The sequence below is a fragment of the Muntiacus reevesi genome, chromosome 22 (genome assembly GCF_963930625.1).
Source record: "Muntiacus reevesi chromosome 22, mMunRee1.1, whole genome shotgun sequence".
NCBI lineage: Eukaryota > Metazoa > Chordata > Mammalia > Artiodactyla > Cervidae > Muntiacus > Muntiacus reevesi.
In genome coordinates, this window is record NC_089270.1 from 45747417 (window position 1) to 45760535 (window position 13119).

Below are 13119 nucleotides of genomic sequence, written 5' to 3' on the forward strand. Positions count from 1 at the left end.
GCTCCAGGGGTTGGTGATGGACAGGGGAAGGTTGGTGATGGACACGCTAGGGAAGCCTAGCGTGCTGCAGTCTTTTGGGTTGCAAAGAGTCGGACATGACTGAGTGACTGAACTGAACTTATACTTCAGGCATTAAATTGTCACTTTAAATCTAGATTGAAAAATCAGTCATCCTATAACTATAGCTCTGGTAAGAGTTGTTTGCTTGTGGAAGGGAGTATGAGAAATAAAAAATAGTGCTAGTATAGTGGAATAAACGTTTTTCCCAAAAAAATCAATGTTGTTATATTGTCTTTTCACACACACACAAAACCATAGCCATTGCTCAGGATCAAAAATAAACTTGTTTTGCTTCGTTTGGTTCAGATAAAGTGATCTTCTCTCCAGACGAACCAAATAAACCCTTTTACTTACAGCACAATATTTTGTCTTTCCAGGCATCCTATAAACCACTGTTGAAGCAGGTCGTGGAGGAAATATTTAATCCCGAGAGGCCAGATCCAGTTGACATTGAACACATGTCTTCAGGCCTCACTGATCTCCTTAAAACTGGATTCAGCATGTTCATGAAGGTAAAGTCACCGTGACAAGGTAATCCTAAGTGTAATGCTATCTTTGCTGGGCTTGACAATGCTGATACCTCTTTAACCCTGGTGAGTATCACAGAAGAGAATGTCTGTCCTTTCTGAAATCAGGTACAATCTTCATGTAACTTTTGCTTATAAGCAGCCCGACCCTCTAGCTTCCCTTGACCTAAGTATTATGATCTTTTCTGATCAACAGGTAAGGACAGAGCCCTCCAGGGTAACGCTACTGAAAGTATCCCTCCTGGTTCACATTTTCACTTAACTCAAATCCACATACAGATCTTAGTGGTAGTTTTGTGCCCTTAATTCTAGAGCTTACTGTGTGGGATAACAAGTAACTCTCCTCGGTCATATAACCAGCATCATCCCACAATCCATTTGAAAATGACTTTTAATTTGGCTTAACAGACTCCCGGGTGACAAGTACGAGAATTTCTCTAGCTAATATCGAGGCTAAGTCAAAATTACCAAACCGCCTTTGCAGTGGAGATGAAAGGAGGAAAAGTACACAAATGTGATCTATTTTTAACCCACTGTAAAGTTTCTAAATTTAAAAAGATCTAAATGAGATTACAGGCTGACCTCCTCATCTATGCCAGGATTTCGGTTGTAATAACTCTTGGAAATAACAGAATGTTTTGCCAGTTTCAAAGCGTCTTTGAAATCATGAATTAATCTTCATAGATGATCTGGCCTTTCAGAGTTCAATAAATGCATATGCCAGGAAAACTGGTCCGCTCCAAAAGCCAGAGGGCGGAAGCCAGTCAGACTCTAAACCAAGCAGTGAGCAGCTGGAATGGACTGTAGGTCTCCTCCCCAGTACTTCCAGTCATCATCAGCTTCTGATGCAACATGTGGCTGGGGCATTTTCCCTCTATCTGTTTTTTTTTTTTTTTTTTTTTTTTTTTTTAATAATACAGCACAGATCAGCCTCTCAAAAGTGTTCAAGGGCTCCTGTGTAAATGTGAGCCAGGGTTGTCTAGCAGCTCTTCATACTGGCTGGTTTTTACAGATGCTTCCAAGCTAGATGTGCTCTCTGACTTTCTCCACCTGAGCACTCTATTGCTTCATTCATAAGCTTGGACTTAACCTTCAAGAGAAACTAAAATAAGAAGTGTGGATTTTCCTGCCCTCGTTGGTCAGGTCCGAGCACAGACCACTGTGACCTTTTGCAGTCAGTCTGCTGCATCCATAGTCTGGCCAAGGGCCCATGTGAAGGCTCGAACCCGCCCAAGCAGAGCGCAGATTTGCAAAGAGGCGCGGTGTCAGTGAGAGGAGGCCTTAACTTGCCCGAACATAACTCGCCAGTGATGTTCTACAAAAGAACGGTTTCCTGGAAAAAGGGTTCTGTGACAAAATATGTCACAGAACATTATTAAACAGAAAATTAAACCGAAAGTCTTTGCCGTCACATGTCACAGTGCCTTTAATACACTAATGGACTTCACAACTCTCCAGCGGCCGACACAGGCCGTCTGTTGTAGGAGGACTGTCCACTTGTATTTTCCATCACTGTTTCATGAACCATGAGACATCACATCTTTAAATTACCCTTTTAAACTCTACAGAGTATTTTCTGCAGCTCTCCTTGCAGTCGGAAGCTTCACTGTCCTGAGATGGGCTTTGCCTGGGGGATGTTTAGGACTGTCCTGGGCCATCACTGGGCTGCCAAGTTTCTCTCCATTCAAATCCCTGGAGTTAGGGCTCATACAGAGATGCTCCTGCCCCCAGAGATGAATCCCAAAGGGAAGTTTCTATTTAATGGATTTAAGAAAAAGAATTGTGCGTTCTCCCAGCAGCTGCCAGGACCCACTCCTCAGCCCCCAGCTGCTGGGCCTCTACACTCACTTACCAGGGGCATCTCATTTGTCTGCAGGTGGTGGGAGAGTCTTGGTGGACTAGGCAGAACCCTCCCCACCCAGCACCCCAAGGGAGAATCGTTTTATTTTGTTTCTACCTGGACCTCTATGGCTGGCTCTTCTCATCATTCCAGAGAACTTGGCAGGGAAAGTTACTGGCAGCCCACGTGTCAGGGTTTGAACAAAACTGTGGTAAATGAAAAGAGGAACACTGGGCTTTGAGGAACCGCTTTGGTTTGGTTTAAGTCTGGTGGAAAGAAGAGGATGTGGAGGGAGGAGGCGGAGGCTCTCATGGCCACTGCCGTTCGCCAGTCTCCCTGGTCCTGTTCTCGGAGGCTTCTCACTACCAGAGTCAGGCAGCTAAGCTGTGGTCACCTGTCCCCGCGGATCAGCCATTCTCACATTCAGACCTTACAATGACCCTCTCATTATCCCTGCTTTACCCACGGGGAAACTGAAGCCCAGAAGGGGTAAGCAGTAGATATGAGCTTTCAGAAGGCTCGGGTTGGGTCGTCCTCTGCCCTCTCCTAGGTGTTTTCTGAACAGCACGCAGGAAGTGGGACACCAGGATTCGTCCCCAGACCCATCTTATTCCAAAGCCCACGCAACACTTCTTGGCACCAGGATGCTACTGGGTATTCTCTTGGAAGTTCAGTATTCGTGTCCTAAACTCTCTTCTTCCTGCTGACTCATTAGCGCAGATACTTTCTCTCCCCAGTATCTATGCAGTGCCTCAGTCAGTTCCCAGCCCGGAGTGAGCCTCAGAACAGCCCAGGTGGGGGCACTCTCCCGCGGTCATCTGCTGGTACTGCTTCTCTGGGACTCAGTCCAGGGACTCCTGGGCCGTACAGCGCCGGGAGGAGAAATGTGCGCAGCGGTGCTGGGTTGCTGCCACATGCTGCAGCTTCATTCTGTATCAGCGGCCGACAGTCATTGCTTTCCTGCCACTCGCTGCCCTGCTCTTGGCCTCTTGGACCTGTTTCCCCCTCTTCTCACTCAGAGCCAACCGAAGCTAAGCCTGAAAGGACCAAACAGAACCTGATGAAATGAAGGTGTCCATGTGGCCTCCTTCTCTGCTTGGGGTGCTGCTCGTCCAAATGGGAGCACCGTGGTGCTGGAAAGGGAGCTGAGCTACTTGCCTGTCTCTGGACTCACATGATTTCACAGATGACATTGGCTCAGAGTCATCGGAGGGAGAACCTGCAGCCTAGGCAGGGGGTGAGAAGCCGGGGAGAGATGTGCTAGTAAGTAGGAGAGTAGGTGTTCCCGCAGGGTGTGCTGTGGGCCCCACAGCGGTAACGGGAAGACCATAGGAGAGGGGTTTCCAGGCCCCAGGGTATCATCAGGGCGCCTTACCCGGTGCACACACCACTGCAGCTGCATGTACTCCCGCTTTATCATGATACATCTCTATCATTACACACTGCAGTGAAGTGAAGGTCGCTCAGTCATGTCTGACTCTTTGTGGACTATAAATTGAGGATGATAATAGTACCCACTTTATAGGGCTGTTGTGAGAATGCAGTGAGTTCATACATATAACGGTGCCTGTCCTACAGTAAGTGCTAAGTTCAGTCGTGTCCGACTCCCTGTGACCCCATGAACCACAGCATGCCAGGCCTCCCTGTCCATCACCAACTTCCGGAGTCCACCCAAACCCATGTCCATTGAGTCAGTGATGCCATCCAACCATCTCATCCTCTGTCGTCCCCTCTCCTCCTGCCCTCAATCTTTCCCAGCATCAGGGTCTTTTTTAATGAGTCAGCTCTCCACATCAGGTGGCCAAAGTATTGGAGTTTCAGCTCAACATCAGTCCCTCCAATGAATACCCAGGACTGATCTCCTTTAGGATTGACTGGTTGGATCTCTTGCAGTCCAAGGGACTCTCAAGAGTCTTCTCCAACATCACAGTTCAAAAGCATCAATTCTTCTGTGTTTAGCTTTCTTAGTCCAACTCTCATGTCCATACATGATTACTGGAAAAACCATAGCCTTGACTAGATGGACCTTTGTTAGCAAAGTAATGTCTCTGCTTTTTAATATGCTATCTAGGTTGGTCATAACTTTCCTTCCAAGGAAGGAAACAAGGAACAAGCGACCTTTAATTTCATGGATGCAATCACCATCCGCAGTGATTTTGGAGTCCAGAAAAATAAAGTCAGCCACTGTTTCCACTGTTTCCCCATCTAGCTGCCATGAAGTGATGGGACCGGATTCCATGATCTTAGTTTTCTGAATGTTGACCTTTAAGCCCACATTTTTACTCTCCTCTTTCACTTTCATCAAGAGGCTTTTTAGTTCTCTTCACTTTCTGCCATAAGGGTGGTGTCTTCTGCATATCTGAGGTTATTGATATTTCCCCCGGCAATCTTGATCCAGCTTGTGCTTCATCCAGCCAAGCGTTTCTCATTATGTACTCGGCATATAAGTTAAATAAGCAGGGTGACAACATACAGCCTTGACGTACTCCTTTTCCTATTTGGAACCAGTCTGTTGTTCCATGTCCAGTTCTAACTGTTTCTTCCTGACCTGTATACAGATTTCTCAGGAGGCAGGTCAAGTGGTCTGGTATTCCCATCTCTTTCAGAATTTTCCAGTTTATTGTGATCCACAAAATCAAAGGCTTTGGCATAGTCAATAAAGCAGAAGTAGATGTTTTTCTGGAACTCTCTTGCTTTTTCGATGATCCAGCGGATGTTGGCAATTTGATCTCTGGTTCCTCTGCCTTTTCTAAAACCAGCTTGAACATCTGCAAGTTCATGGTTCACGTATTGCTGAAGCCTGGCTTGGAGAACTTTGAGCGTTACTTTACTAGTGTGTGAGATGAGTGCAATTGTGCGGTAGTTTGAGCATTCTTTGGCATTGCCCTTCTTTGGGATTGGAACGAAAACTGACCTTTTCAGTCCTGTGGCCACTGCTGAGTTTTCCACATTTGCTGACATATTGAGTGCAGCACTTTCACAGCATCATCTTTCAGGATTTGAAACAGCTCAGCTGGAATTCCATCACCTCCACTAGCTTTGTTCATAGTGATGCTTCCTAAGGCCCACCTGACTTCACATTCCAGGATGTCCGGCTCTAGGTGAGTGTGAGTGATGACATCTTCATGATTATCTGGGTCATGAAGATCTTTTTTGTACAGTTCTTCTGTGTATTCTTGCCACCTCTTCTTAATATCTTCTGCTTCTGTTAGGTCCATACCATTTCTGTCCTTTATTGGGCCCATCTTTGAATGAAATTTTCCCTTGGTATCTCTGATTTTCTTGAAGAGATCTCTAGTCTTGCCCATTCTGTTGTTTTCCTCTATTTCTTTGCATTGATCGGTGAGGAAGGCTTTCTTATCTCTCCTTGCTATTCTTTGGAACTCTGCATTCAAATGGGAATATCTTTCCTTTTCTCCTTTGCATTTCGCTTCTCTTCTTTTCACAGCTATTTGTAAGGTCTCGTCAGATGACCATTTTGCTTTTTTGCATTTCTTTTTCTTGGGGGTTTTCTTGATTCCTGTCTCCTGTACAATGTTACGAACCTCCATTTATAGTTCATCAGGCACTCTGTCTATCAGATTTAGTCCCTTAAATCTATTTCTCACTTCCACTGTACAGTCATAATGGATTTGATTTAGGTCATACCTGAATGGTCTAGTGGTTTTCCCCACTTTCTTCAATTTAAGTCTGAATTTGGCAATAAGGAGTTCATGATCCGAGCCACAGTCCATTCCTGGTCTTATTTTTGCTGACTGTATAGAACTTCTCCATCTTTGGCTGCAAAGGATATAATCAATATGATTTCAGTGTTGACCCTCTGGAGATGTCCATGTGTAGAGTCTTCTCTTGTGTTGTTTGAAGAGGGTGTTTGCTATGACTAGTGAGTTCTCTCGGCAGAACTCTGTTAGCCTTTGACCTGCTTCATTCCGTACTTCAAGGCCAAATTGGCCTGTTACTCCAGGTGTTTCCTGACTCCTACTTTTGCGTTCCAGTCCCCTATAATGAAAAGGACATCTTTTTTGGGTGTTAGTTCTAGAAGTCCTTATAGGTCTTCATAGAACCATTCAACTTCAGCTTCTTCAGCGTTACTGGTCGAGGCATAGAGTTGAATTAACGTGATACTGAATGGTTTGCTTTGGAAATGAACAGAGATCATTCTGTCATTTTTGAGATTGCATCCAAGTACTGCATTTCGGACTCTTTTGTTGACCATGATGGCTACTCCATTTCTTCTAAGGCATTCCTGCCCACAGTAGTAGATATAGTGGTCATCTGAGTTAAATTCACCCATTCCATCACATAACATTTAATGATGTTATTAAGAAAATGAAAATAGCAGAAAGTGCTAAGTACACGTTTGCTGTTTTTATTTTGACAAGTTCATGTTCCTGGTCAGAGTGTGGCTCCCTAGAGCCGCCGTGAGAGTCTGTATATCCTTGTGCGGAGCCCACATGTGGACCGTTGGTGCTCACAGATTGCCCGCTGAGTGAACTGGTGAATCACATAGGAGAGAACAGACACCTCCCCGCAAAGCCATGAGCACGTCCCATCTCACTCCTGACTTGTTCTTGCTAAGAGACATGGAGCCTCAGTGCCTGTGTTTGTACGGCCACGCGGTGTTTTCCCAGACCCCCTGGTTCTCCCTGTGAGTCCAGCCTTGGTGTCCTCAGTCTCAGGGGACCCGGACCGCCCCGCCTGGGGCAAGCTGTGAAGCCTGTGAGCTTCTGTACGTGTGCTTTGATGAGATGGTTCAAGAGAGGTGTGGCCAGCTGGGCTGGACCCTGAGCATCTGGGGATGGAGGCAGAAGCCCAAAATAACTCGAGCCCCTAACACCACCAGGAGCCCTACAGAAGCTCTGTCTCCACATCCCTGGAGAGGGCAAGTGCTCCACCCTACAGGTGCTCCTCAGACAGCCTCTGAGCTGTAGGGAAGTGAGACTTCCATGCCAGATGCTCCAAAGTAGCTCACAGCATTCAGTCTCATTGATGAACATGTCTGCAGATGGTGAGAGTCGGGGGATACGCCCATGTGTCCAAGATTCTCTGCATCAAACAAATCCTCTGTGAGAGGAAAGTCAGGGTAGCTGGGTTCTGCCCTTAGTACAGTCAGAACCTCACGTGCTGATACCAGACTGCAACTTGTTAAAGTCACTTCCCTTCCGTTGCTTTAGCACACTTGCCTGTATAAATCAGACTCTCCAGACAAGTCTCTCATCCCCACCTGTCCCGGTTATCATTGGGTACATCAGAAGCCTTGTTGAAACACTGGCTTTAAACATCATTGATCATTTATTTGGTTCATGAATGTGCTGTCTGGGCAGAGCTCAGCGGAGAAGAACTCGCCTCCAAGGTTAAGCTGACCATCAGCCCGGCCTGTGAGCTGAAGGCGTCAGTTCCTCTCCACACAGGCTTCTCCACGTGGCCTGAGCGTCCTCACAGCAAGGCAGCCGCATTCCAAGGGCAAGCATCCTGAGAGAGCAGCAGGTGGGAACCTCGGAAGCCACAGAGCGTCACTCCCTCAATGCTCTGTCGGTCGAGGCAGTCACAAATGCCTTCCTGGGTTCAAGGGGAGGGACCTGCTCTCTTCCTGTTAAAAAGGGAACCAGAGCATGAGGAGCAGAAAATATCATTGAGGCCACTTTGGAAAAATACCATCCACCCTCCACTTAAGTGTAGGATTGGCTGTCCAGCCCAGCAAGAGCAGTGTTTGAATTCTAGAAGTTTTCCCTTCAGTCTAGAGGACAGAAAATTCACTCATAATTCTGATCTGGTTTCAAAATCAATGAGTCTGGAAAGGCTCTGGTAGCAAAAGGCATGCTTGCTACTTGCCTAAAATCATTTTAAATAATATAATCTTTAAAAAAAATTTAACAAAAAATTAAAAAAGCCTTCCTGAGGGATGAGACACTGAGCCGTCAAACTTTGCTCTCCCAAGTTCTCCCCATCAGGCCCTGTCAAGGAAAAAGACAGGCTAGGGAGCAGAGCTGAGCACCCTCGAGGTCATTCTTCCTGCGGTTCTGAGAAAGTGTTTGGAGTCAGCTCAGCGTACTCCTCCACCGGAGGCTAGACTTGTGGTTAGCCGCACAGAACTGTCGGCTTCAAAGGGCAATGCCCTGGGTGGAGGGGAGTATCAAAGTCCAGAGAAACCACTTTGGCAGAACCTGACTCTTTAAACAGTCAAGTAAGTCTTCTCTCCAAATGCCTGTGCGTGAAGCACCTTGATCTCTGTAGAAAAAAACTTGATAGCGATCTAATAAATAAGTTGAACCATACCTTCCCACTCTCACAACAGCGTTAATTTAATTTAAAATGAGCATGTCTAATAGGCAGCACTTTGAAAATGCGTTTCTGGAATTTGTGGTTTGGATTTCAGTCTCCTGAAAATAATATATTTTATATCTACTCCATGTGTTTGGACTCCAACTTGTTTTGACTAAAGGACATGATTTGTCAAGATGTTTTCTCTGCTGGAATTGGCATGGGGAGGGTGGGTTGTATCTGATGAAACTGCACAAGGCCCTTTTACCTCCTTTTACGAGCGTTGTTAGACTGCGTGTTGTTGTTGTTCCCTTTCTTATATGGCTGTGCTTAACTGCAAAAAAAAAATAAAACATTTATGAAAAACACTCTCAGAAGACTCAGTGCTTGCCTCTGGGCCCTCAGTAGGAGTCCCTGTGAGCGCTCCATGGCCTTAGGCAGAGGAGGAAAAGGCCCACAGGATAGAGGGGACAGCTGCTCAGGCCCACCCTGAAAAGCCAGAGCTGAGATACATGTTGGCAATTAACCAAGTGGCCCTAACTTCATCAAGGAAAGCCCTCATTGGGAGGACCGAGGTGTCTCCGAAAACTCGAGGGCAGCCATGCAGTGAGCCTCAGGAAAGACTGGGCCCAAGAACTGGAAAGCCATCAGGAAACCAGACAGTTCTTGAAGACTGGCTACGGCCTGCAGAAGATGCCAAGAACCATCCCAGCTTCGCTCAGTGAACAAGAGTCACGTGAACGGTGGGAGCTGTGCCGCGGGTGTTGGTGCATCTTAGGAGCTTTGTCTGGGCCTCGTCTGTCTTAGGTCCGGTCTCCATTCCCAGGGCTGGGTCTCACATTGGGCCAGCCTGGGCCAGGGGCCCATTCCTGCGCCATTCAGTCGAGGTCGGAGGAGAGCAGGACCACATTGTAACTGCACGGCTGCCAGGAGCCCACCCCGTAACCATGCAGATGGAGGGGACTGTTCATGTGTGAGCTGGACAGACATCTACAGATGCAGCTACGATGGGGTGAAGGAGGCTGTAAGGATAAAGGGCAAAAATGATGAGCTTCGGGTGCAGTTTGATGTCAGATCCCTGGACTGAGGATGGTCATCAAGTCCAGCTCCTTATCGTTTACATAAGAAAAACACAACTCAGAGATGAACTGTTGGCTTAGGCCCATTACACTTAATAGCATTTCTGATGAGAGGAAAACGTCTCAGCATTTGGTGTCTGTTGATTAAATCAGCACAAGTCTTGGAATTTGTTTGCAACGCTATTTATAGCTATTGTTTATATTTTCTTCTTCTTAATTATGCTCCATACTATGGTCTGATTTTTGTGTAACATTTGCTAAATAAGATCCATAAGTTCTAGTGAGTGAGATCTTGGAAGGAATCATTAAACACAAACTTGGTTTTGGCCGGCTACAAACTTTGCCTGCCTGTGAGCGATTACCGAGAGCCTCTTGCATGCTAGTCGCTGCTGTGGGTAAGGAAGATGCAGACAGGCTAGCTGTCCTACCTGCCACAGCGCAGCTCATGTTGGAGAGCTTACAGTTGGTTAGGGAGAAGACAGGAACCTTGAGAGCTGTGGGGACAAGAGAGGAGTGGTGTCTGGATGGGCTGGAGAGTACAGAGAAGGGGGAGCTTAAGCCGCCAGTCAGAGGAGCTGAATGTGTCCGACCAGTAGGAGTGAGCAACAAGTGATGGACGTTCTGGGCTAAGTCGAAGGAATTCCAGGGAGCTCCAAATGGCTGGAGCTCAGAGCAGCCTGTGAGGAGTGGAAGAAGATAAGACAGAGAGATAAGCAGAAGGCAGGTCACGAAGGGCTGGAGGCTTGACATTTGACCAGAAACGATGAGGTTTTATGCCATGTTTTTTAGGAATGTAGAACCAGAGTATTGGAGAAGGAAATGGCAACCCGCTCCAGTATTCTTGCCTGGGAAAGCCCAGGGACAGAGGAGCCTGGCAGGCTACAGTCCATGGGGTCACGAGAGTTGGACACAACTCAGCAACTAAATCACCAAAACAACCGGTGTGTATTTTATAAAGATCACCTGGCAGGAGTGAGAGAGCAGGGAATGAGGCCAGACTGGTATCAGATTGGGGAGAGAATGTGAGAAGAGTCGGGGACAGGTAGGGGCTGAGGGAGGGAGGGCAAGGATGCAACCCTGGTGGATCCCCTGGACTGGGCATTTATGGGATATGGAAGTAAATGAGGGCATTTTCCAGGGCCCCTCGTCCAGTCGGGGATGATTGGATGGCAGGTGTTTACATTCTCTCTGACTCCGGAGCAGAAGTGGAGAAGAAAATAACTTGTGTTTTAGAGTTTAGGTGCCTGTAAGACAGCTTTGCAGCTCAGCAGAGCCTGGGCCTGCGGTAGCGACCTGGGGACAGGCCCTCTGAGTCCCGGACCGTGGACAGGACAGGGCCACCCAGGGAGGGTGTTTGGGAGAAGAGGCCCCGGCAGTTAGGAACACAGTGTGGGATGGGACAGGTCACGCAAGAGGAGAGCCCGGGAGGCAGGAGAGACACTGAGGGCTTAGAAAACAGAGAGGTGGGGTGGGAAGTCTCCAGGATGGGGACGCCGTCCACGGCAGCAGATGCAGCAAGGAGGTCGAGCTAATGACGGAGTGACTGGCAGCATAGCAGCCTTTGCACTGAGATGAAGTGAGTCCCACGAGGAGCCTGGGAACTGGCTGACATTGCCGAGAAACTAGAAGTACAGAGCCCTAAGAGATGAAAGCTAGCAAAAATGCTTTCAGTTTGAAGAATCTGTTTATAAAGGTGGGCGTGTGGAATGTATCCCACTCTTCTCCAAGGCAGACCTGCATTTCTGTGTCAGCCCTATAGCTTACAAGTTGGAAAACTTAGGACAAGCCACTTCACTGTCTCTGTCTGTAAAATGGAGCTTCTACCTACTTCATAGATTCTGAGATTGTGCAAAGTAATGTCTGCCCCGTGCGTGCGTGCCAAATCACTTCAGTTGTGTCCGACTCCTTGCAGCCTTATGGATTATAGCCCGCTAGGCTCCTCTGGCCATGGGGTTCTCCAGGCAAGAATGCTGGAAGTGGGTTGCCTATTCCCTTCTCCAGGGGAATCTTCCCTACCCAGGGATCAAGCCCGTGTCTCCTACTTCTCCTATGTTGGCAGGCCGGTTCTTTGCCACTAGTACCGCGTGGGAACCCCAACCCTGCTTTATTTCTTCCACAGCACTCACCACTTTCCTTACTTACCAATTTACTTCCGTATTTTGTCATTTTCCCCAACAAAAATATAAACTCTTTGACGGCAGAGATTCTTCTTGGTTCATTCACCGATGAGTTCCCAGTGCCTAGAGCAGTGCCTGGCCCATAGTGATTGCTCAGTGGGTATTTGTGGAACGGATGAATAAGTGAATAAAAAGCGGAGCTGGACCTAAAGTGCTCAGTGGCGGCAGGAGTGCTGTCACTGACTCCTTCTGGGACAAGAGCCATTACGAGGCCACCCTCAAAGTCAGCACAGCTGCTCTCAGGGCCCAGGGGCCTTTGGGCCAACGCTCCCATTACGCTGTCTCCCTCCTGCGAGGCCTACCCACTATTGGAGGATGGAGGGCCTGACCATTGCCTGTGCTGGGGACAAATGAGTCAGCCATGAAGGGAAACAGGAGTGGAGGAGAACCAGCAGCTGGGTTCCCGGAGTGCCCAGAGAGCTCCAGGGAACCAGGAGCAGAGGAAACGCTTCCCATAGAGACCAGCCAGGACATCCGAGAGTGTTCCTGGGGCCACAGCTGCAGAGAAGGTGTCGGCAGCCTTGGCCTCAAAGGCTGGGTGAGTGGTGGGGAGAAATGGTCTTCTCTGACCAGAACTGATGCCTTAAAATCACAGCCAGTGAAGGTTTAGAAATGTCTTAAAGCCACAGCCAGTGAAGGTTTAGAAAATGAAAGAAAGGGCAGTGAGCCCGACTTGCTTTATTAATCCGCGTGTTTATGATGGCAGGAATGACGTTTACATCTTGCAACTTCAAAGTGCCCTACACCGTGAACTCACATACAAATGAGACTCAGCCGAGTGTGGCTGATTATAAGGAATGTGTTATTCTGATGGAAAAGACTGGAAAGACTCTACTTCCCAATAGTCTGCTGACTTGATGTGTTCTATAAAGGAAGCCGGTATCAAAACATAAATCTAAACAGAAACCAAAATAGCAAACAGCAACATGCATTAATGGCACCCGTTAATTTGTACCAAAATCAACATTCTCTCAACTCCTTGGCCCAGGGGTATTGATCCTTGTTGCTGTTTCTTTCTTTTTTTTTTTTTTTTCCTTTTCATCTTTCAATGCATCCTTCCAAGATTCTTGCAGTGTACTTCAGAGTCTGGACTCTCTTATGGAAAGCATATGTCTTTGAGAACATGCTGTACCAATATGAAGTTCTAAACTCAGTTGTATTTCTGTCCCAGGAAT

General features: G+C 47.4%; 1 protein-coding gene across 2 annotated transcripts in view; it reads left to right on the top strand.

Moving 5' to 3' along the window:
* The window catches only part of SCFD2 (sec1 family domain containing 2), a 390385-nt gene that overhangs the window by 357013 nt on the left and 20253 nt on the right, over nt 1-13119 (top strand). For both annotated transcript variants that reach the window (XM_065914499.1, XM_065914500.1), the window contains one exon: nt 438-572. In XM_065914499.1, the coding sequence (XP_065770571.1) occupies nt 438-572 (135 nt within the window). The remainder of the gene's footprint in view (nt 1-437; nt 573-13119) is intronic.